Source organism: Amblyomma maculatum, chromosome 4 (assembly GCF_055883805.1).
Source record: "Amblyomma maculatum isolate TAMU_Amacu chromosome 4, ASM5588380v1, whole genome shotgun sequence".
NCBI lineage: Eukaryota > Metazoa > Arthropoda > Arachnida > Ixodida > Ixodidae > Amblyomma > Amblyomma maculatum.
In genome coordinates, this window is record NC_139347.1 from 44648433 (window position 1) to 44672781 (window position 24349).

The following is a 24349-nucleotide window of genomic DNA, read 5'->3' on the forward strand; positions in this document are numbered from 1 at the left end:
TCCCTCCGCGTTTAACAGACCAGCAAACACCTGCGAAGAACATAAAGGGCGATAGCGAGAAAAAGAACGCGAGAGTTTATCTCACCCTCTTCCCTGGATCGTATCCTGGGTGGCTAACGGTCGCGTCTCCTTGTAACGACGGCAGTTCTGCGGATACACGCTCGAACAAAGACCACTGTCATTACACTACTACGCCCTTGTGTATAAGGCTAACGGTGGGAAATATAAACGCCGTGGAATTAATAGGAATTGCTCGCTGAACGCGTCGTCGGCAAAAACCACTAAAACGGTAAGTTGGGCACTTTGCAGCCGTCTTGCTTTGTTTTCCTCCTTTCCCTAGAGCAACTTCACCACCTAATTCGCAAACGTGTTCCCGCGGAGGTATTAACGAAAAAAAAAAAAAATCGCGCTTGACCGCCGTAATTATGCAGTGTATAAAACCTTCGGCTTTGAACTTAATTTGCGGACTTGGCGTCAGATGCTTCATTCTTGTTCCTTTATAAGTATTCTTAAGTATTTGGGCTTCGAATCGGTGGGCGTATCAGGTGCGTAATTCTTACGAGCCTGGAGATACAGTCTGCTCAAGGCAGAGATCACGCGGCTGAGGAAAAATGCACTATAACAAATATTTACCCCTGCGCGCGCCAGGGGCACTGCAATGTTATCTTAGCTCATTTGAGTGGTGAGCCGACAATACGCTCGCATCGACAAGGCCTGTACAGTTTAGCCATACGCAAGCACGTGTAGTCCACAGCTAAAATATATGACCCCAGTATCGGCAACCTTGCTAAGCGCACATCCATATTTATTTCTTTTTGTAGCAAGGCTCCAAGCTGGGCTTGTTGGTTCATAGTTACTAAAAAGATTTGCAGCGCTAAAAGACGACACAGAGAAAAAGCGCCGTCCTGTGTATCTCTTTTCTCTGTGTCGTCTTTTAGCGCTGCAAATCTTTTTAGTAATTATTTCTTTTCTTTCTTTTTTTTTTTTTTTTTTTTTGCTTGTTAGGTGTACAATCCGCAACCCAGCTGCAGTTTTAACTGCGACGAAAATCACGCGCAATAACAGCAGCAATAAAACTAACGAGGATAAAACCGTCATGACAGTTGTGAAAAATGACCTAAGAATGAATGAAGCCCGCACCTCCACCACATATGTACGGTCGGGCTTGGCCGATCAGGCTTGTTGCAGACCAGTTGTCGTGACGCTGGGGCTAAGTCGACCCGGCCTTCACTTGGTAGCGTGCAGAGACTCCGGGTTCATGAAGGATTGAATCTTCGAAGTTGGTAAAATATATACAAGCAGGTTTAATGGCACTTTGAGAAAACTTATTTACATGATTATTTACATGAAAAAGAAGGGTACATCAGCAAAATGGCAAGCGTTAAGAGTTCATAGCGAGAAGCGACTGGATGAGCCGTTTACCCAGCGAACCACATTCCGCGATGACGATGGGTATCTACAGGAGAGAGCAGGATGAAGGTGAAGCAGCACGTTCACCCGCGTGAAAGATGAAGCGCCATACAGTACTCACACTAGCTCACACTATTGATACCCCACCTTTTATCTATATACATGCAACCTTTTCCAAACTGGCACCAGCAATATACAATGAAACATTCGTACTTATTTGACAATGAGATAACGTGCCAACATGCTATTGTTGCGTGTAAAGTTGCAACCCAGTGCATAATATGTGAGTACCAACATCATTCGCCAGCTTACTCCAATAAGGGTGAACAAAGTAATCAGATCTTATATTCAGTCTCTTGCCCTTCATTTTTTTTTCTTCAAATTTTCTTACGGGCGGTAGCGACAACCCTAATGTTTAGCCTCCAAGTAATCTATGGAGAAAGATTTGATGTTGGGAAAGGTTGAGGGTCACCGGAGAAGGGGTAGGCAGCGAACGCGATGGTTAGATGGCATCCTCGAGGCGCTGCAGATGAAGTTATGTGATGTTAGGAGGATAGTGAGAGACCGGAAAGCGTGGCGTGATATGGTCCATAGGGTCACGAAGAGTCGGACACGACTGAACGACTGTACTGAACTGAACTGAATCTATGCGCTGCTCTCAAGGTAGCATTGACCGTTGGCACATTACCGCAGTGTGCTGCCAATGTATTGGTTAGGGCCGGACATGGCCAACACATTATATTGGTCACATAATTCGTGCTTCCTAGACATGTTTTACTCGCATACGCTAAACTTTACCCACTGTACACAAGAAGCCCCATCGCGCTTTAAGGCACCTGTTAACCAGACATGTCGATGAGCTGCGCAACTCAAAAAGATATGAAAAAAAGAGAGAGAGAGAATACAGCCCTAAACCATTTAATTTCAAATCCATTTCCGCTGTTTCGGAAGCAGTTTGATATTTCAATGCTTTGAGAGCTCGAAAGGGTAAATAAACCGGCCACAAGCTCGAAACAAGCGGTCAGAACCACCCATCTGGTGGCGTCCATAGTGTGTGACGCGCGTACACTCGAAACGCGCACCTTTGTTTGGCGGAACGGATAACAGAAGCGTGTTTTCGCGGTGCTCCGAGTCGTCGCATGCACGCAGGGAAGGCGGACTGGATAACGAAGGCAGCAAGCACGCACGCAGCCTCGTTCCCTCTCCTCCCTTCTCAGCCGCGCCCTTCGCGTGCCGTACTCTGGACTCATCGCTCAAACACGACCTCAGCAAGTAAACGCGGACCTAGCGGCCAAACCTCAACGTCACGTATTAGGTACAACGGCCTCTCTTTCTCAACGGAGCAGAGGTATACACGTTACTAGTCAGCGAGAGTTTCTGTTTGCAGACCGTAGACATAAGTAGCACGTTTAAACTTGCGTGCAATGAACAAAGAAATAACACTAGCGCGAGCGGAGCAAGTTTAGGAAACCAAGAGCGTCGAGACAGGTAGATCGGGACTAGCGGTTCTCTGATCACCGTCGACGCGTCGTCTTGCCAATTTCAGAACATGCTGGGAGTTCTTCTCTAAAGCAAACAGCAGGTGTACTTCGTCACGGAGGCAACTCCTCGGTCCGTTATCAGGGAACGCAACGGCGCCCTGCGATAAGCTCCGGCAGGCCGATCCACGCCAGTTCATCGCTGCGGCTGGACAGAAGGCGCGCTGCCGCAGGATCGGCGGCGGTCGGATGTCGAAGACAAAGATGGCGGACGTGCGATGGACCGTCGTCTGCTTGCTATGGATCTCTTCCTTCTGCTGCGCACAGGATGCCCGCTCTGGAAGCAGTAAGTACACCCGGTGATCTGTCTCTATGCGCTCCACCGTTCACAGGGATGGTGTCGATGACGAAGGTTTGCTTTTGGGCTAAGCCTAACATTAACGGTTGCTTGGGCGTGGCTTGTGACCTAGCTGTCGCTGCTCGCGGTCCTCCAGTGGTGAAACACCAAGCCTGCTCCATGAATGATGGGTCAAGCTTCAATACTTATTTAGCATTTCGTGATTCGTGACTGTGCAGAACAGCTTAGTATATGCATGCATGATAATCTCTTTAATGAAAGGCAGGTAATTCAACAATCATAGAAATACCGCTGTTTTTATTCTTTTCTGAGAAATTGGTAGGGAAACCATTCCAAATTAGATTGTAATTCCGGAGAAACACTGGAAATAGATATTGCATCATAGCAGAGATTAATTACCAATAAATTGCTGCGTGTGAGTTGTCCGACTTCCGAATAACACCCGACACTTTTAATCAAGCCGATCCAGCACAGCTGTAAAACAATATCATTATATTTATTTTTTGCGGGCCAGGTGTAAGCATTTCGTGATGTCTATTTTTCATGCCAGTCATTTTCTGCCTTAACTTATGCTTAGCTACGGATGTTTAAAAAACATGGAAATATGTCATCCGCTATGTCATCCAACGCCAATTACCTAGCTTCGTATAATTATTCGTATAATTATAATAACTACATAGGCTTAATAATAATTTAGGCAAGCTCGTGAGAGCTGTATACCTTGTGGGTATGCGTTGTCGGTATCGAAAATCAGGCTGTATTAGTGACCTCACTAATGATTCGTCGTTATGAGCAACGCCAATACTGGGAATAATGTCACTATTCTTCTCTAATACGTTTCTCGAAGAAATTTTACAGCGCGCGCTGATTATGAGATATCTGCTTTGGTACAACAATTGCAGAAAGATGTCGCAGAATTTTTACACAATGTGGGTTTGTATCGTAGCAATGATGTACCACTCTGAGCCAGCTATACGAATAAGCTTATTGGTGAATAATTGCAACTTATTGTAGAACTCAATGCTTCTACCGATACTTTTTTATTCTGTCGATCCAGTACAGCTGTAAACCTATTATTATATACTATTTTCAACACATCTGTAGCGAAGTTGCCCAGAAAGCGGACAGCGGCTTCGAACCACTTGTGTGCACAGTGGGTCATTGGTGTGCAAATGTCGAGCGGGGGTGTAGGCCGCAAGTGCAGAGATTTCAGTCAGTGAAAAAAGAAGGATGAATGAAGGATGAATCCATTAGGAAGCTGCATCGCCTTTGAAAACAAAAACCGCAACAGATGACATAGACACGGCAGAGATAAACGAGTCGTAATTTCCCCTTTGGAATAACAACAACGACAACAAAAAGAAAGCAGCACAATAAAAACGGATATATGTCCAAACAAGGGTTAGAGCAACAGGCCAAACAAGGTTAGCTAGATTTATAATATGGGAATTTCCAACACTTATACAACTGCCACTAATGAAACACCCGCAGCCTGCTGGTGTCTCATGGTTGTGACGTCATGCGCCGGTGCGCGTGGCCCCATTGAGTAATCACGAAACCAGACGACGCCATTTCAACGAGCGGAGTCGCTCGAGGATATTTTTGCTCCAGTCGTAGTTTGCAAAATTTGGCTCGAAAACGCCATCAAGTCAAGAGGACCTAAGTTTATTGATCGAAGTCTGCAATAAATAGTCCCTCAATATACCGAAATACACAACTATTATACACCTTGAGCTGCGATGTACAGTTGCAGCCACACACCAAGGAATTTTGGACGTTCGCTCGAAATGAGTTTCTGAACGTAATTATTTCCCATCTTGTTAAATATCACGATTAAAATCAATATATCCACGGCGCTTCCCTCGGTGTAACTTGTTTCTTTTTGTTATTAATTTTCAACAACGCTCCCACTGGTTTTGAACAGTCAGACTTACTTTCTGAGAGCGCAGGACAAACTTCAGAGCAAACTCTTGGCCCGTATAAAAGGCGTAAGCCATTTCTGTTAATATGTTGATCAAAGTGTGTTAACATTTTTTGCATTTTGTCCCATAATTATTTACAAACGCAGACCGTTAGTTTTATATGGAAATACTCATTCGTGAGCGAAGGAAGCAAAATTTCGCTACGTATCGAAAGCTGAGACTATATCAATAGCTTCAAGAAAAGTATCTTACGGTATTCCGTAGATGCCTCATAGTCATCGTCAAAAACGCCACTGGCCCATTGATTTTCTATGGCACTCTTAACCAGTTTTTCCTCGCTGCGAGTGCAGAAAATTACTTCACAACCACATTTTCACCATGCATTGAAAATTTAGACAATTACTATCAACAAATGCATAACAGCATTTTATAATATCTCGCAGTTGCTTCACGATAAGAAGGTGTCCCAGAGTCATGGACTTGAGAGCAACCACACAGCTGCAGAAAGGGCTATCTGCACGATCAAACTTGACGATAACGCTGCAAAGAAAGCAAATTGTAAGAAATTCTCCAAGCGACGATATCAGCTTGATGGCGAGGTTATGGTCACTAATGTAAGATATTAAATCAGGTTGCCGGAGACCGTACTGGTGTTGGTTAATCGTTTAGGAGAGCAAATTTAACAAATACAAAACATATATAGAAGGATTATCTTGGAGTGTAGTAAGGACAACGCACGTGGGGGACCCCAAAAAATACAACTACTTTTAATAGTAAACGGCTTTACTGTTTAGCAGCAAACTTTCAGAACAAATTCTGGTATGCGCCCACAGCTATATGCATCTATATAAGACTACGCGTTGTGATAAGAGCATACTATTCGCATATTGAAGAGCCACTTATCTATTGCCCATATAGGATGCTGTACTGGTAACGTTTAACGCAAGAACTTTATCGAGTGAGGCGGCATATAGCAGCGCGGCTGAAGTAGCTAAACTGGCTAGTTAGTATATCTTAATGGGTTTAACTTCCCGAAGCGATCAGGCTGAGGGGAAGCTATTGCGAAGGGCTCCAGAAATTTCGACTATCTGTGCTTCTTTAACGAGCACTGACATCGCACAGTACAAGCGCGCCTTGTTTTTCACCTCCATCGAAAGCGACCGCAGCGGCCGGTATTTGATCCTGCGTCCTTAGGCTCAGCAGGCACTTTTAACCACTGGTCCAGGCCGTCGGGGCAAGTAGCTAATTGTAAATTGAATGCGATGTGACAAGGTTAATGATGGCAGAACAGGTCATGTGTATAGAGTGTTAAACGGGGCTCACGCATTTCCTATCGTGTTTTAAGGTGAGACGAGAACTGGAGAGGATTTCCGATCAATTTGGATGCAGCTGGCGGCTTAGAGGTATTCTTCAGAATCAATGGAAAGGCGCCAGTCACTGAATTTAAATTTAACAAAACACGCACAAGTTAACTTGGATGTTGCCTAAGCCTACGCATCTACATCCATCCAGTCATGATGGTGCGACAATTCGAATGTACTACGAAGTCTTTGAATCGGCAATGCGTAAAATTAAAACGCAGTCCACTGAACTGATGGGCGAATTTCTATAGTCACTACATCTCAAATTATCAAGCACATCCAAATACAGCACTCAGGCATACGGACGGGCACTAGGCGGACTGAGCCAGCCGCAGTGGCTCAGTGGTTAGGACGCTTGGCTGCTGAACCCGAAGACGCAGGATCGAATCCCGGCCACAGCGGCCGCTTTTAGATTGAGGCGAAACGTAAGGGGCCCGTGTGCTGTGCGATGTCAGTGCATGTTAAAGAACCTCAGGTAGTCGAAATCGTAACTTAATCGCTTTGGGACGTTCAGCCCTACTAACCAAACTAAACCACTAGAGGACATGGAAATTGTTCTACGAATAGCAGAGGCGGCGTTATATTAGTAGAGTTTACTGAGCGAAATATAGTTTACGAATCACGACTAACCTCTTCCGCAAACGGGAAAACCAGAAGTAGACTTACAACAATACGAACGCTGAGACTTAAATCGTAATGTGCGCATATCCTGGGATAGTGCATGGTGTGGAAGACCTCACCTGGCGTTCGGCCAGGTGAGGTCTAGTGAGCGTAGGATACCGAGGTCTATTGGCCTGAATTCGAACACAGAACGGAGGAACCAGGGAGAAAGAAACCAGTTAATGGGCTATAGGAGAAAGAGCGAAAGTAGGGGTATTCCGGATCTCGTCGGAGAACAGCTATTCTGCTTTAACGAAGGATGATGATCATCGTTTTCAGATGGAATGATTAACCTCACACATATCATTGCGGAATGCGCAGTAAATTTAGGGGTAAGGTACCTAGACAGGATGATGGCAATCTCTCCCAGCAGACGAAATATTTCATTAAGAAACGTCAAAGCATAAAAGCCTCGAACTTCATAGGTAAAGGTAAGCGGGAAGAGTCATCAAAACTAAACAATAGGCTTAAAGTAAACTATATGAGCGGGGTACAGCATGCTACATAAAAATTACAAAGCTAGATTAAAAGCGGTGACGAGGATATTGTGGATGGACGAAAATCAGATGTAGACCATAAGACACAAGGAGGAAATGGCACTGCGAATAAGACAGTGATTGTAAAAAAATCCTGCAATTTGTACAGTAACTAAGTAATGATGGCGCTAATGACTAATGATGCTAGCTAATGTTGTATCTTGCCGGCAGCTAAACAGGAAATAAAGAAAAGCGGCCGTGCTACCAATGCAAAGGAGAAACACGCAAGGTGAGGACCAAGTAACTAGAGATGTTTTGAAGGATGGCGGAGATGTAGTGATAGGAAAACTCCCCACCTCGTACACAGAATTCCTCACGACATCAACGGCGTGGGTCAACGTTTGGTGATAGACTATAATAAATGGGATGAGAAATTTTACTATTGCGGACCACGATCAGCTTACTATTCGTCTACGAGGTGATTACTGAGTTAATTATCGCTATAGTAAAACAGAACAAGGCACGCATCCTCGAGCCTCTACCCCCTGAATCTAACTATTCTCACCCACTCTGCCTTAGGTTCTTATATATGATCTTAGCAATGCTTTTGTTGGAAGTGCCCCTTGAGAAAATCCCCCTCCCTCCGCACTCTACAGCAAATTACGTGGACACCCCCGCAAAATATATGGTTGGTTGGTTCACAGGAAGGGAAAGGCGCAGTATCTGTCACACTTGCTCTGTGGACACCTGAACCGCGCCGTAAGGGAAGGGAGGAAGGTGGGAGTGAAAGTGGAAAGAGAGAAAGGGGAGCCGTAGTGGAGGGCTACGGGGTAATTTCGACCAACTGGGGATCTTTAACGTGCGCTGACATCGCACAGCACACGGACGCCACTTCGTTTCGCCTCCATCGAAACGCAGCCGCCGAGGTCGGGTTCGAACCCGGGAACTCCGGCACAGTAGTCGGGCGTCTTACCACTGTGCCAGACGCCCGACTACTGTGCCGGAGTTTATTATATATATATATATATATATATATATATATATATATATATATATATATATTCACCACGTGGCGTTCCTGCCAGAACCATACATAATCTGCCGTATTTAGAATAAAATAAATAAATAAATAAATAAATAAATAAATAAATAAATAAATAAATAAATAAACCTAGAGTATAGTCAGTCAAAGGGCCAGGTTGAATATCAGGACGAAAACTTGACAATGGACTTAATATACACACTATAAATTAGGTGGTAAAATGCTGGAAATATAGCGAAATTCTATAAAGAATATTCATTGGTTGCGACATATAATTTTACTCAGGCGAATTTAAGCAGTCGTGCAGGCATTGCGAAATCAGTGTATAGAAGACGAGGCACATGCAAAAGTACTAAAATATATCTATAGTGGCTGCACAGCAAACACAGTCTTCCATAAAAAGAGTAATAAAATCCAAATAAAGAATGATGGAGACACGACCTCTCCAGCGATATTCACTGCTTGCTTAGAGGACGTATTCAGAGCCTTGGATTGGGAACAGTTAGGAATAAGAATTAATGGAGAATACCTCAACCTGTGATTCGCTGATGACAGCGCCTTGCTAAGTAACTCATGGGAACGAACTGCAAATGATGAATAAAAGGGCGCAGACGGAACGTGGACACAGAGAAGAATACAAGACAAGCGTGGTTTTCACAACTGGTTTATTCCTTCTAGAGTTGAATCTGCAAAAGTTGCACCGTTCGGTAAGCGCAGCCAAACTTGATCAACTTCAAGTTTTCTTTTCTGCCAAAACACACAAGCCTGACATTCCGTTCCGTGCCATAGTGTCTGAACGAGGAACTTGGCAGAATCTTGTGGCCGTCAATTTACAGAAGCACCTATCGAAGTTGGTCCACATAGATCATTTTGGTGTTCCAAATTCTGACTCTATCGTCAGCTTTCTGAAAGACCACAATCCCGGCACAGCATATGCCTTCACCATAGACATTGAAAACATGTATTACTCCCTACCACATGGCCGGCTTTTGTCTTCCGTGAAGTCATGCATAACGGAGGATAATGACGAAATTAAGTTTATAAATAAATCGGGTGTCTCGTTGGAGGGGTTTTTAGAACTGTTGACTGTGTACCTGAGTTCCACAATTGTCGGTTGGAGAGACAAGGTATATCTACAGAAGTCGGGAATTTGCATCGGGTCCCCTGTTGCACCCATTTTGAGTAGTATTTTTTTTAGCAACGTGGATCCTGTCCTTAGCCAGAGGTTGGATGGCATGCATAAAAGTATATTTCGTTATGTTGACGATTTTGTGGTTTTCATTGACAGAAGGGGGTTTAGTAATCGCATGGTGAACATCATAAAAGTCTTCAAGGAGTGTGGCTCAGGGCTCAAATTCACCTTAGAGGTTCCTAAAGAAAATAAGTTGCAGTTTCTTAATCTAAAGCTGCACTTCATCCACACACGTTTGTTGGCAATACTGACCTAGATAAAAAAAAAAAAAAAAAACACTGCTCAATAACAGCTCACAACATTCGAAACTAGTTAAAAACGGAATAGCGGTTTCTTGTCTCAGATATCCTGCCTTGCAAAATCATGCCCATATGTTCTCCCTGATAGCTTCAATATCCAAGTTTCTAGATTGTCTAACGCAGGTTACCCCAATAATGTCATTTCACAGTCATGCATTAAGCTATTGAAATGGGTCAAAGGCCGCGTATCACCCACTCAAATGAACATGAAGAAGCGTGCTGTCATCCCATACATCCATCGCCTGTCACACGGGTTGAAACATGTCGCAAGAAAGATATGATGTAGGAATAGCCCTATCCGCCCCTTTTAAGTTGGGAAGATTGTCATCTTGTGCAAAGAAAGACAGAAAATGTAGCCAATGATTCCCGCAACTGAAAAGTAAAGCATAGAGCAAGGTTTGTGCGTTGTGAATCTGGTGTGGTGTACAAAATTCCTTTTCTCTGCGGTTTGGCTTACATAGGACAAACTGGGCGATGTTTAAATATTCGACTTCGTGAACACAAAAATGATAGCTCTTCTGGGGTGAGTGAACACCTGCGAGAGTGTAACAATTGCAGTCCTATCTTTGAAGATACACAGGTCTTATTTCGTCATCAGCAAAGAACCAGAGAGGTGATGGAAGCGTTCTACATTGCATCATATGGTAACTGTGTAAGCAAGCCTTCGGTTTCACTATCTAAGAGAGAAATAGGATATCTGCGTAGATTTTGACATTGTTTTTTTTTCTTCTCCTAGATTTGTTAGCTGACTGTATGTTTTGTCGATTAGATACTTGTTCATATTTAAGAGTTCGTATTTTTCCCAATAAACCAGTTGTGAAAACGGCGCCTGTCTTGTATTCTTCTCTGTGTCCACGTTCCGTCTGCGCCCTTTTATTCATCATGAACAGCTTTCAACTAGCCCAACTTTCCATTCTGCTGAACGAACTGCAAGAATGATAAATGACCCGACAGGCAAACCAGAACGGTGGACATCAAATAATGAGCAAAAATCTAAAGTAACGTTCAGCAGCCTCTCAAGGAGCAGCAGTTTACGGTGTACGTAGAGCGGTATTGGGAGTGGCGAGCCAATACATCTACATGGGACGGGTAGCGACCGCAGATCCGGAACATGAAAGTGAAATAACTAGAACGAGACTTAGTCGGGGAACAAAGACGAAATTGAGGAGGATAAATGGGCAGGGCATGAATGAAAAGCAAGGATAACCGATGGTCGCTAAGGGTGACTGATTGAATTCGAAGACAATCGTGCCAGAGAAGGAGGGGCGGGGGGAGTGCGGAAAGTTAGGTGAGCGAGTAAAATTAGCAAGTTTGCAGACAAGACCGGTTTAATCGAGGGAGAGGCATTTACCCTGCATCGGATTAATAGTAAGGCTGATGAGGATGAACATGAGCAGGACACGTAATGTGAAGAAAAGCTAACCCTCTTGCGCAAGTGTAGCAGGGCTGAGAGATTCACGTGCACGAATAGGTTTCCGGGGAATAGAGGGGCCGCTGATAGCGCATGAAATGACCAATTCGAAATTAATGGGGGAGGAGTGTGGGACTCAGAACCCACTTGTCGCAACTGTCCAGATCTCACATATAGACCAACAAAAGGCCGGGTATTTGCATCTGGTTACCTTGATATGAAGTCGTGCAATCCTGGCTAAGCTCTGTAGGAAAACGAGGACACGAAGCCCCAGCGCATGCATGTCCGGATAACTGGCAGTGCCGACATCTTATCAGTTCGGGTTCTGCTAGTCAGCAAGCTAATTTTCGGGACATTACTGCTGCGCGCCGCGTCTTCGTTTCACTTACTCATATTTGTCATTCTGTTTACCGTTTGGAGCTCTATGCCTGGCGAAAAAGTAAGTACAATAAGTGACCGCTTCTTTGCGCACCCACTGCAGTGGGCGGCTCAGCCGATCCTGACCGGTACGCCATCGAGGACAGGCTGGTGTACCCACAGCGCCCGTCCGACTACCAGACGTTCCGCAAGACGCTCATGTACCCGTACGACCGTTACGACCTCGTCACCATCGACTCCAGTAAGCAGGAGAGCGAGGTCTCGCTGCAGGCCAGGCTCCCTTTCTTCGGCTTCCACTACAAGTACATCAAGGTGAACAATTGTGTAATATGTTGAAGCAGAAAAGGGGTGAGGTGGGGGGAGGAAGGAGGCAGCTTGACCCGTTTTGACCATGCATTTCTTAGACTTCTTCCGTCAACAAAATAGATTTTTTTGTTTGCGCACGGTTTATCGCCTGGAATGACGCTGCTTCTGCCTTGGTCCAATAGCATATAATCAGCGATCACTATGCGCATCTATATACATTTCTCGGGCAATGTAGAAAGCAACGTCATGTACGAATTTTTGCGTGCTCCTTGACTCAAAGCAACTGTTGTCTTGTTCCACCCGAGAATACAGAAAACTTTTTTTTTTTCTGGGTGCCGCGCAGGTTCATCTGAACGGCTATCTTCACTTCAGCGGTGCGCCTGCCACGTACCGGTTTCCCGTACGCTTCCCAATGAGGCCCGAGGACACAATCCGAGAGAAAGACCCAGCCTTGATTGCACCGTGGCTCAGCTACCAGAGCATGGTGCGGGATATACCCGGTGAGCAGTACAGGGACTCAAGCGAGCTGCACTGGATCGCGTGCCGCCTTCGTACCATTGCATGCAATTTTTCTGACAATGCACTGAACCTTATGAGCAAGTTCCGCTGAGAAGAACAATGTGCCAAGGGCACGCCGCAGTGTCTAGGATATGATTCCTAACCTCGATCTTGCGGCGCCATATTATTTGTCCTACCCAGAGCTGGAAAACAGTAGAGCAGCAAACTAGCGAGAACAGTATGTGGAGATGAGGAAGGCTCTAGATATATGATGGTGATGATCCAACAGCATATACCGCAAACCTTCCTCATATCCGAATTCTGATCTTAGCATTTCCCTCGTAAGCTGCTGCACAATGCTGTGCTTACAAAACGATTTATGCTTTACAGCTTATCAAAGCTAACTAAAGGAGAAACTTGCAAATTATGCTCTCATTTTTGCTCATAGCGTTCATTTGAGGATAAAATCCCCAGATAAATCATATATGGGGGTACTACTTATTAGCATCCGCTGAAGCGCAGCCAGTGCAGCTACAAATTTCGTTGCTGAAGTAAACTTCGTCCTTTCTCAGAGACTCGAACCCGCATCCAAGATGCCTAGTGCATCGTAGTGCCTAACTGAACAACTCTACATAATGGGATTTCCTTAAACATCGGACCAAATTGGATACATCCAGCGTAAAAGCTCGCAATGATGTTTAAAAAGAACTACATGCGGCAAGCAGCCTGGCGTTACTGTTGCAGCGTTAACTGTACAATAATGCCATCGATCTATGACGCTCGGCGCTGCCTTGCAGAATCGGGCGTTTACTTTCGGCTGTTCCGCATCGGCGACCACTCGGACCGGGACCCGGAACAGTGGCTGGAGCGGCGTGCCCTTGAAGACTTCCGCGAGGGAATGATTGGCGCCTACGACTTCAAGCCGTCATTCGTGGTTATCGCCACATGGAGGAACATGACCCTGACGGGCATGCAGAACAGGGACAATGTCAAGGTCTGTGCTCCTCTCTCACGCATCAAGTTCTTGATTGAAAAAGCTCAAAACACTACACTGCGATAGTGGCGACGGCTGCCCATTTAGTACACACGCATCCAGGGGAGGGGGGGGGGGGGGGGGGGGCAGCGTAGCATTGCCTCCAGCTGATATATGAACAGCAGTTAAACTTCACAGGTCTGAATTATCTGCTTGAAAATAATGCTCGATTGTTATATAAAAGAGTGAAAAATTTTGATAGAGGTACAAAATTTCTGTGGCCATAAGCCTGGTGCGCTGCAGTCTCAACTGTACACGTAGTGTCATACAGGAGCAGCTGGGTCAAATTGCCGAGGTTGATATCAGTGGCCTCCGCGATCGGCTCCGATGTAACGACACATTTCATCGCGAAGGTCACGTGTTTAACCCTACTTGTGGCGCCATGTGGGAAACGCCGCGTTAAGTTGCGGAGGTTTAACCTTACTTGACTTGGTCGAGACGAGCGACAGAACCCGCAGCGATGGCTCAATGGTTAAAACGCTCAGCTACTGATGCCGAGTTCCTGGGTTCTAGTCCGCTCTAATAGTCTTTTTAGTGTGAAAGCATTACAAGAGGTAATGGTCAGCAAATGGTCAGTCATAGGCTCCATCACTCTCTCAGTTGGCTGGCCCGCGCGATGGAGCCGTTGTATCGGACATCGTTTGAATTACCCGCGGGAGGCCACATGGTTGCGACCTCACAAAACAGCTTAGCCAATCAGAGCGACGTTATAAGCGATGGACGATTTTGCAAGGCTTTGACACTTCGGATTAATGCTTTCGCACTAAAGACACCTGCTAAGCTTGCGACACTTTTACAACAACCTGTAAGCGTACGTTTCATGTTTAAGCGGCGTTTGCGTAAACTGATTTATTTATAGGAAAGGAAAGGCGAGGTAACTGTCTCACTTGTTTTGTGTGGACACCGCAACCGCGCCGTAAAGGAAGGTAGGAAGGTGGGAGTGAAAGTGAAAAGAGAGAAAGAGGAGCCGTAGTGGAGGGCTACGGAGTAATTTCGACCACCTGGGGATCTTTAACGTGCGCTGACATCACACAGCACACGGACGCCACTTCGTTTCGCGGCGTTTGCGTAAAACGACTTAGTTTGAGGAAGGAAGAGGGGAGGAGGGAAAAAGGGTGTGCAACGACCCAAGCTTAGTGGCCCAAAGTGATGTCACGAGCACATTAAGGCAACGCGCCGAGTACTTCCGTCCATGCCCTCTCGATCAGCCCTAACTTGTTGCCCTTGCTTGCTGCGCTCTCACGCTGTACGCCAGACCTGAGCGACCGTGAGCGACTGCGGGCGATGATCGCGCACAGTCATGCAGGGTTACTAAGCCTTAGCGTCCGACAGAACAGTCGCACAGAGGTATTGCGGTCATACGCAGACAAACACGCCTGCCTCACTCCGCTACCTTCCTATGTTCCACTATGGTGGGCAACATGTCCAGATTAGTGGCTGTCTCGGCAAGTGTAACGACACAAGCGCGATACACGCATCGCTTACCCAGTTACTAAGCGCTCCGATTAAGCATCAGCATTTCGTGCCACCCAAGCTTACCACGAAGGGTAACCGTTCGGTGATTTCTTATTTGTGTGCTGACCAGCGCGACTGTCACTTGCCACTCTCAGAAAGCCTTTTATGGTCCACTTAAAATATTTTGTTACGCGCCAGATGCATGCCAGCCAAGCTCTTTCAGTGCGCTTACCGGTTCAGCAAAGAGTGATATGCAAGAGCTCTGCGCCAGTTTTCCTGGTGGCTATGGAGACAAGAAATGTCAACTGCTGCCGTTATCGGTTTTCATGAGATGTGTAGTATCCAGGACAGAACTGCGTGACTGCGTGTCGTGACAAAACGGCAGCCTGTTTTCTTCACTGACTAAGTGGTATATAAAGCTTGAGGTCCCAGCGTATTCTCTGCGCAGTAAGGCACGCTTGCGGTAAGGGGTACGGATTTTCAGGGCAAGCGGAAACATCGTTTTACAAATAAGGTCGGAACTCCACATTGAGGAACCTTCGCCCATTGATCCTGCAGACTTTGAGCCCGCACTGCCTTCTGCGGTCCACCAAGCAAGGAAGCAATCAACTGCTACATAATGAAGGTTGCAAAAAAAAAAAAAAAAAAACATTTACCGTTGGCATTTAGTGAAAAATGAGATGCAGTTAGAGAGCATCTTTGAAGCACGCTTAGCTGCATTGAGATACAAAACCAATACCATTTGTCTTTCCTTTCTCACTCCTCTTTTTTCGCACAGACAAACACGTACCAGGTGGTGCTGGCCAGTGATGAGCGGCGGACGTACGTGATGTTCAACTACGAGAAGATCGACTGGATCGCTGTGAACGACGTCAACAACGGCGAGAACGGCGACAACCCGTTCGTAGGCTTCAACGCGGGCAACACGACACGCTACTACGAATTCATCCCCTACTCTCAGGAGCCCCGCGTCAAAAACCTGCCGCAGCACGGCGAAGGAAACGGCATCAAGGGCCGCTACATCTTCCAGGTTGAAGAGGAAATCTGGCACGGATCCTGCATCAAGTGGGGTAAGACAACACGCTGCATATTCAAAGGCCGTTTACATATCGGACCAGCGAAATACAGGAGGACACAAAAAAAAAATTTAGAGGGTCTCTTAGATGTCTCTTAAGAGAACGGCGAAAGCCTACCCTTTCTCTCTTATCATTTGCCTCTTTGTCCTAGCATTCATGTTGTGATATGACCCTTTTTGATGTCGCCTTACAATCCTTGCAGTACTCCAAGTCATGATGAGTCATGTCTAGACATATAGTCATTATTACTCATAACTAAGCATTTTACTCGTTTCCAGTCAGTTGCGGTCATTCAAGTCGTCATTTGACATGTTATTCTTACGCAGTCATGTTGAATCATGCCTAGTCATTGTAGTCATTATCACTCATCGCTAAGCAATTTACTCGTTTCCAATCATTTGCGATCATTTCAAGTCGTCATTTGACATATCGGTCGTTTCGTAGTCATGATGAGTCATGCCTAGTCATTGTGGTCATTAACACTCATCGCTAAACAATTTTACTCGTTTCCAGTCAGTTGCAATCATCTAACCTTGTCATTTGACTATTGGTCATTTCGCAGTCATGATGATTCATGCCTGTAATCATAGTAATCATTATCACTCATCGCTAAGTATTTTTACTCGTTTCCAGTCAGTTGCTCATTCAAGTAGTCATTTGACATATTGGTCGTTTATTAATTCGTAGTCATGATGAGTCATGCCTAGTCGTAGTAATAATTATCATTCATCACTAAGCATCTTAACTCATTTCAAATCGGTTGCGGTCATTTCAAGTCGTCGTTTGGTCGTTTCATAGTAATGGTAAGTCATGCCTAGTCATTGTAGTCAATACCACTCATAACTAAGCATTTTGTCATATTCTCAGTGCGGTCATTACAAGTCGTCGTTTGACATTTTGGTCGTTTCGTAGTCATGATGAGTCATGCTAAGGCATTGTAGTCATTACCACTCATAGCTAAGCACTTTTAGTCATTTCCGATCAGTTGCGGTCATTACAAGTCGCAGTTTGACATATTGGTCATTAAAAGTCATTTTAGTCATTATTAATCATCATTATTAGTCATTACTCTATCGATGTTTAATTGCAACTTTTATTCATTACCTATCACCATCAAACATTTTCATTCTTAATCTCCCTCTTCACACGTCAGCTATTTGTGAGTGACACATCAGCGCACAGATGCGACGCGCAGATCACGCTCGCGTTCCCGCGCATAGATTTTCGCCTTAAAATAAGCACACGGGACAGCACTGGATTAACTGCGGTTTACTCGAAGAAATTCCCGTCGTGCACGGAACCAAATGGGGCATGCATCAAACGCGCAAAAGAAACGCACATACATGGCGAGTCATCACAGTACTGAGACTCTGCGAGGACGTTGATATCAATCGGCATAGAAAACATAGCTTATGTTGCTTACAACCTACACGCGCACATTGTTGCTTAATAACCTGACCTATTTATTCGTGAGCAACAGTGATCGTGCACTGATGCAAAATTGTTACTTCCAGCACCGTCACTGTTACTCCGAAAAAAATTGGTTGGGTTAAGCAACAGTGTGCGCTTGTAGGTTATAAGCAACTTAAGTTACATGCTTTGTGCCCCAATGAATGTCCACATGCAGTACTGCGATAACTCCGCACATATGTGTTTCTTTTGCGCGTTTTGGTTACGTGGTTGGCAGTTTCTACAAGCAAACAGCAATCGACTTGTTAGTCCAGCGGTGTCCCATGTATTCCTTTTCTTGAGTTTCTGTGTCTTTTGCTGGCCCAATATATTATATTAGCACCAACTGGCTGAAATTGTCACCATAAAGCGATATACATCGTAGTTGAATTACTGGTTTGGTTTATGGGGTTTAACGTCCCAAAGCGACCCAGGTTTTGAGAGACGTCGTAGTGGAGCGCTCGGGAAATTTCGACCAACTGGGATTTTTTAACGTGCACTGACATCGGTGAAAAGCAGGCAAGGCGCCCATGTGCTATGCGATGTCAATGCACATTGAAAAACCCCAGGTGGCTGGGATTCGATCCCGCATCCTTAGGCACAGTAGTCGAGCGCCCTAACCACAGCACTGCCACGGCGGGGTGCAGTTGAATTACTGTGGGCAAACGTGGCACAGCCGCATGAACATGAACAAAAGTTCAGGGCAAAAATAAAGGGCCTCTGCGTTAATCCTTCTGCTGTGCCCTTTTGAAATTTGACTGTTTTCTAGTCCTGATAACCTTTCATTGAGGACAGCTGAACCATTGCTGTCGCGCAGAGCTGGTGCCTCACTTGATCACGAGTCGACCGCGGCTGACCTTCTTCCCCAAGTACGCGTCCATGTTGGGCGGCACGCTGATCAACGTGACGGGTCCTTGCTTCGACCCCAACGAGAAGATAGAGTGCCAGTTTCAGGACATGTCGGGCCACCGGCTGCCGGCCATCTACCGCGACACCAACCACGCCACGTGCCTCATGCCGCCCGTCATCTTCCATGGATACGTCGACCTCACGGTTTCCCAGGGAAGCCGTGACGCAATGTTCTATGGACGCTTCTATGTCCGTGAGTAAATCGCTTTCTGAACGGGGCGCGACATCGCCCTCTGGGGTGCGTAGAACAAGACGTGGCGTCGTGGAAACCACTATACAGAAAAAACAGTAGTGACCGTGTGTTTGTTCATTTGCATACTTACTCCCATGATTATTTAGGATCTGAAAAGAAAAAATACATGGCTGTTTTAAAGAGGGAACAAAGGTGTACACAATGATGCACTAGTGTATATATACCGAGTAAGTAATCATGCAATACCTATTTTGGGTGATGTGGGATCAGAAATGAAAACGACGGACGCAGGCAAGCGATTCCGGTCATGGCTGATATTTGGAAAGCACGATTCTCAGTGCCGCTTTGCTGCGCAATTCAGCGGGCGAACATTTAGGACTGTGTTGCCTTTTTTCATAAGAAATCGAGACATCAGTTCAAGAATGTTACCATACGTCACGCTGCCTTTGTCATTTACGTAAGTTTCTGCTCACTTTCACTAGGTACGTTAAATAATTTAAACACTTTAGACATTAAACAACACCTAAGCGTCTTCAAGGGTATGACTTGACAGCATTAAAGGCTCCCGTCTGTGGCTACCCTTGCTTAGCGTTAGTGCACACACACTTTGCTGTTCGCTTAATTTCTAGACCCTTAAATTGTAGCTCCATCATCTCACACATATATGTATACTCCTAAGCACGTAGTCGTAAGCTACCGCACTATGTGCAAGGCCACCTAACACATATATAAAATTCCATTCTTATCTCGTACCGTATCTGACCTGGGATCCAATGTCCCGGGATGGAGCTCCACCTCGACCTCCCTTTTCACAGGAGCAGCACGAATTGGCAGCTCCTCTCAGCTCGGCTATGTCGTGGCCTCGTGATGTCACACAACCAGCCGACCGATCAGTTCCCGCTCAATATTCACCTGCCAACTGCCACATGAAGGGAGAGGGCTCGTAATATCTCGCTCACAAGGCCGGATTTTGTGCAAAAAAAAAAGACATTAACGCTATCGCCAGTCAAAGACAAAATATAACTGAAAGGTGCATCCGGGAGGCAGAATCATATGAATTTTGAATGTGCGTGTTATTGCGCTACTGACACCGCCCCGGCTTTGTGCCTCTACGCGTGAGAATCTGTGCGATATCATTGATATCTTGTTATAGCCAAACACCGCGGCGGCACTCCGCGAATTGAAGATATCAGCAATGAGTGATGTATCCTCCTTTGCCTAAGGCCGACAGCTTTTTATCTGCACAGTTTATATCTGTCGTTCTCCTGCAAAAAACGCACACAGAACCCCCGGAACTTGCGGCTGAAGACATCGAAATCTTGGACGACAATGACAAGGCCGAAAGACCCGAACAGATGCGAATAAAGTGGAACCCGAACAAGCTCATCAACAACAACAACACGAACGTCCAGCTTCACTTATGGGGATACAAGTGAGTCGACCACTTTCATTGAGAATACATTGCGCGATTGCCTGCTCTTCGGTGACAGTGGTGTACCTGCTTGCTTTTTAGTCATTTTATGGTATATGCTATCGCTCATCTTATAAAGCCCAAAATACACTTCACAGTCATTCAACACTTAAAGTTGTTACTTGGTAGCCGTACAGCCCTGAATATCTATAGCGGCAGCCACAAGAGTATACTTACGCAATAAATTAAATTCACTAATTCAAGCAATTGTATTAACTTGCTTGAAGTAAAATTGAATATAAACCACCTGCCAAAGTGGCAAGAGAGAAATTCCCCTCCCGTCTTGTAGGGGAGAGGCTTGAAGGTGGGTATTGTGTAAGGAGATGGTTCCAAGGAGGGCGGAGGATCAATGCGCAACTTTAGGTTGGGAGGGACCAGGCGGGTGGCTACAGTGAAAGGTGGAGGGCCAGTCAGCCAATTGGCTCTCGCTGATTAATGCGCTCAACCCGCAGCGACAGTTCTACAGTTTTGGGGGGGAGTTGCACTAATAAATACGAGTAAGTATACCCCCACGCTGTTCTTTCATTGCAGCGATGATCTGGAGTACCCGAAACTGACATACATCGACACACTGTCGAGTGGTATGCGCAACGGAGACATGCGTTACACCATCAACATGGAGATGTTCCGGGATCGCTACAACTGGGACAAAGTGCATTTCAAGTTCGGCTTCCTCAGCATGAACCTCACCGACGGAAACGTCATCGCCAAGGACTACAGGAACTCGCCGTAAGCCTTTCTTAGAGCTCTACCGCATGCATCGCGCTTCTATCGAAGTACGGTTAAAAATGAAAGATGCAGTGAAGATTTAGGCAGTGATCGCACATAGGCTATATAAGGTCCTCTTTGTGTGTTCAGAACAAAGAAAAAGTACACCAGGACGACCACTATACCGGTTTACATGAACCGATAAAGAAACGTTATTCATCTGCACATTCCTGACTTACTGTAGCAACATCTGAAAAGTTTGTCAGTGCAAACAGTTCAACTCGGCAGGAACTATGCATGTGCCAGCCTGAAGTGATATCTTGATCATTTCGATAGAGCACAAATGAGGTTTTTTTCTTGTCAGTTTTCTTGTCAGGACAGCAAAAAAGTACATAACATAAAACACGCCTGAGCAACCCCAGTGTGCTGAGCCGTGCAGCACAGTGAAAGGCGTAGCGTAACCTCAGTGGCCTGCGCTTTCCTTTGGGCATGCAGGACTATCTGGAGCCGTCCGATGCCGCTGGCATGGTATTTTGCGCACCAGTGGGACCGCGCGTACGGCAGCGGTTGGAAGGACCGCTTCTGTAACGAATGGTTCGAGCGTGAGACCAACTCAGACCGGTTCGCACTGACGCTGTGGCGTTGCCCGTGCACCATGAAGCAGTCGGACTTCGATCGGGGCCGCTTCGCTCCCGACACCAACTGCAACACGTACACCAAGAAGTGCGACCCGCTGCACAAGGGAGCCCAGCACTGCGTGCGCACTGGAAGGCCCTCGTGAGTACACCTGTCTGTCCGTGCACGATTTCGTCAATGCATGCGATTTGCCGATATGAAACTCTCTCCAGTACAAGGGAGAGAGCCAGTACGGCATAAGGCTGACCAACAGCTGACAGTTTATACCAACAAGTCGTTTGAGCGCGTAAAATAGGTGCATATGTGTGTCAGCCTTGCATGCAGGAGGTGCGGGGTTCAATCGCCAGTACTAGCGGGTACCTCGGTTTTATAATGATGCTCGGATTCTCTGGGGCGAAATCGTTCGAGAAAAGGATGCGAAGTTATGACGCTTTTCAAGAGAGCCTAGTAGCTAGCAGAGCTTAGAAGTAAGAAGGGGGCACAGGCCGCACACACGCTGCTTATCGTCTTGTTCGTTTCTGTACCGTCTTTGTTAAAAGTAACCAGGCTGCGTGTATCACTTCTCAGTCGGGCAGCAGAGAATTCGTACCACTTCTGAGTCTGTAAATTTGTGCACAGTAAAGGCGAGCTCCTGTCCTCACTTGCTAACAAGTTGTGATCATCTGGAACTCAATGTTGGCTTTAGAATACAAGCGGAAAGTAAACCATGCAGCTGGGTTACTTTTGGCAAAGACGGTATATCCTGCGAAGCACAGCGTTGTTGCGTTGATAAATGTGCCAACTATAGTCGAGCTCAGTACAATGAATAGTATACATTGGTGTAAGAAGGCAGAATTCGTTGTTGATTGCCATCCAGGATATTATGACCAGTTGGCAAACATTGCATTGTTCAGTCATGAACTGTACTCAGGAGCGAACAAGTTTGCGAGTTCCACTCGACAGCTGCCAGCGCCTCTAGCTAAATTCAATCATGCTACGCAACTTTAATGATGCCCTGGTGATAACTCTAAGTGTTCAATGGTCTAATCAAAGACCAAATTCTCAGCTGATAAGAATTAAACCAGTTGGTGTATCGATTGGTTCATACTAGTTTAAATTGTAATTAACAACTTGGCTGTTCCTGAAACCACTTCGACCATAAAATATTTTCACTTGGGAGTTTGCATAATGACATAATACGCGAGTGATGCAGCAGTAATATATGCCATTCAAAACAAGACTTTATTCTGGCTTCATGGCAAAACGTGCGCTCTTACACGTTCAGATGCCTCAGAGAACTTCTACCTCAATTACTAGGTGTAAATTGTTCATTGATTTTATAGGAAATGAAAGGCGCATTATCTGTCACATTTCTCTCTGGACGCCTGAACTGTGCCGTAAGGGAAGAGAAGATGCGTGGCAGTGAAAGAAGAAAGAGAGAAGGAAGTGTCGTTGTGGAGGGATACGGAATAATTTCGACCAAATAGGAACTTTAACGTGCACTGACATCGCACAGCACATGGGCGCCTTTGCGTCTCGCCTCCATCGAAACTCGGCCACCAGGATCGGGTTCTAACCTGGGTACTTGGTTCACTAGCCAAGCGTCTTCACCACTAATTCACCGCAGCGGTGAATGGGGCCTAAAACCCCATTTTAACGTGATAGCGTTAAATGCCCCGTTCACACGAAAATGCTGCGTCAGCGTTGTAAGCGAAAGATCACGAGCATGGTGCTGACACCAGACATGGCCGTGCACATTGAACGTACGGTTGGCTGACGTTACGTTGCACGAGCTGCCAACTCGAGCATCTTTTTTCATATGGGAGGGTGATATCAGAATACCAGGATCCTTGCATCCACATTACCCCTAAGCCATGCAGGCACATTCATACTGGGCTTAATATGTGGGGTGGTAACATACGCTATCCCATCATTTCCTTAGTCCCCCCCCCCCCCCCCCCCCCTAATATTTATTTTTTCCTGAGCCAACCGCTCCAACTATAGCGTTCGATTCCACATAGGGTGATGCTTGCCCCTCTGGTGCCTGAAAATGTATAAATATAGGAAAGAAATTGCTGAAGGACCACTCATAGTGCGCTACGAACGAGAGCAGTAACTGTACCCTGACATATGGTTATGATACGTGCTCGCTGCGTTGCGCTCGCCACTGAAGCTTGAGTATCTGGGAGTTCCTCTGTAAAACTAGTTTTGACTCGGCTCCCATCGCGCTGGCTGTGCCTAGAGCGTGGTTCAGCGCACCTTCGGCGCTAGTTCCCCAACGCACAACTACGCAGGCTGCATCAAACCCATTCAAGCAAGGAATAATCGGTTATCGAGAAACGGAAAGCGCAGTGAGCGAGTTATCTTTAACAATAAATAGAGCTGGCACGAAGGCCTATTCAGGGAGAGGGGAAGTATAGGTGAGGGAGGTCACATTTTGGCGTCAATGCCTGCCTCACGTGCAAACTCCTTGAAGGATAGCAGCGTGGGTCACGGCCCGAGTGTCGTCGTTGCTCAGTGTTGTTCAAGTACTGAATGTGGTGACGTGGCCTGGAAGGTGTGTTTTTCTGATGTCATGGTAACCAAGGCAGTCCCACAGCTTGTGTCTCGCATCTTGCCGGAGGCCACAAGCGCGCCACAGATGGAGGA

The 24349-nt window shown here is 46.0% G+C and overlaps 2 protein-coding genes across 3 annotated transcripts in view; one reads left to right on the forward strand and one right to left on the reverse strand.

Moving 5' to 3' along the window:
- Window positions 1-24349, forward strand: part of mesh (sushi domain containing 2 mesh) — a 38223-nt gene continuing 13874 nt past the window's right edge. The window contains exons 1-10 of one of the 2 annotated variants that reach the window (XM_084601267.1): window positions 1-289; window positions 2957-3234; window positions 12091-12299; window positions 12637-12793; window positions 13589-13785; window positions 16058-16349; window positions 18622-18906; window positions 20191-20338; window positions 20909-21106; window positions 21581-21862. In XM_084601267.1, the coding sequence (XP_084457393.1) occupies window positions 3138-3234; window positions 12091-12299; window positions 12637-12793; window positions 13589-13785; window positions 16058-16349; window positions 18622-18906; window positions 20191-20338; window positions 20909-21106; window positions 21581-21862 (1865 nt within the window). In that variant the 5' untranslated portion in view covers window positions 1-289; window positions 2957-3137. The remainder of the gene's footprint in view (window positions 290-2956; window positions 3235-12090; window positions 12300-12636; window positions 12794-13588; window positions 13786-16057; window positions 16350-18621; window positions 18907-20190; window positions 20339-20908; window positions 21107-21580; window positions 21863-24349) is intronic. The other variant, XM_084601266.1, reaches the window with a different exon arrangement.
- The window catches only part of LOC146190890 (GTP-binding protein 8-like), a 29319-nt gene continuing 23947 nt past the window's right edge, over window positions 18978-24349 (reverse strand). The window contains exon 7 of the mRNA XM_084601274.1: window positions 18978-19055. Within this exon, the coding sequence (XP_084457400.1) occupies window positions 19049-19055 (7 nt within the window). The 3' untranslated portion in view covers window positions 18978-19048. The remainder of the gene's footprint in view (window positions 19056-24349) is intronic.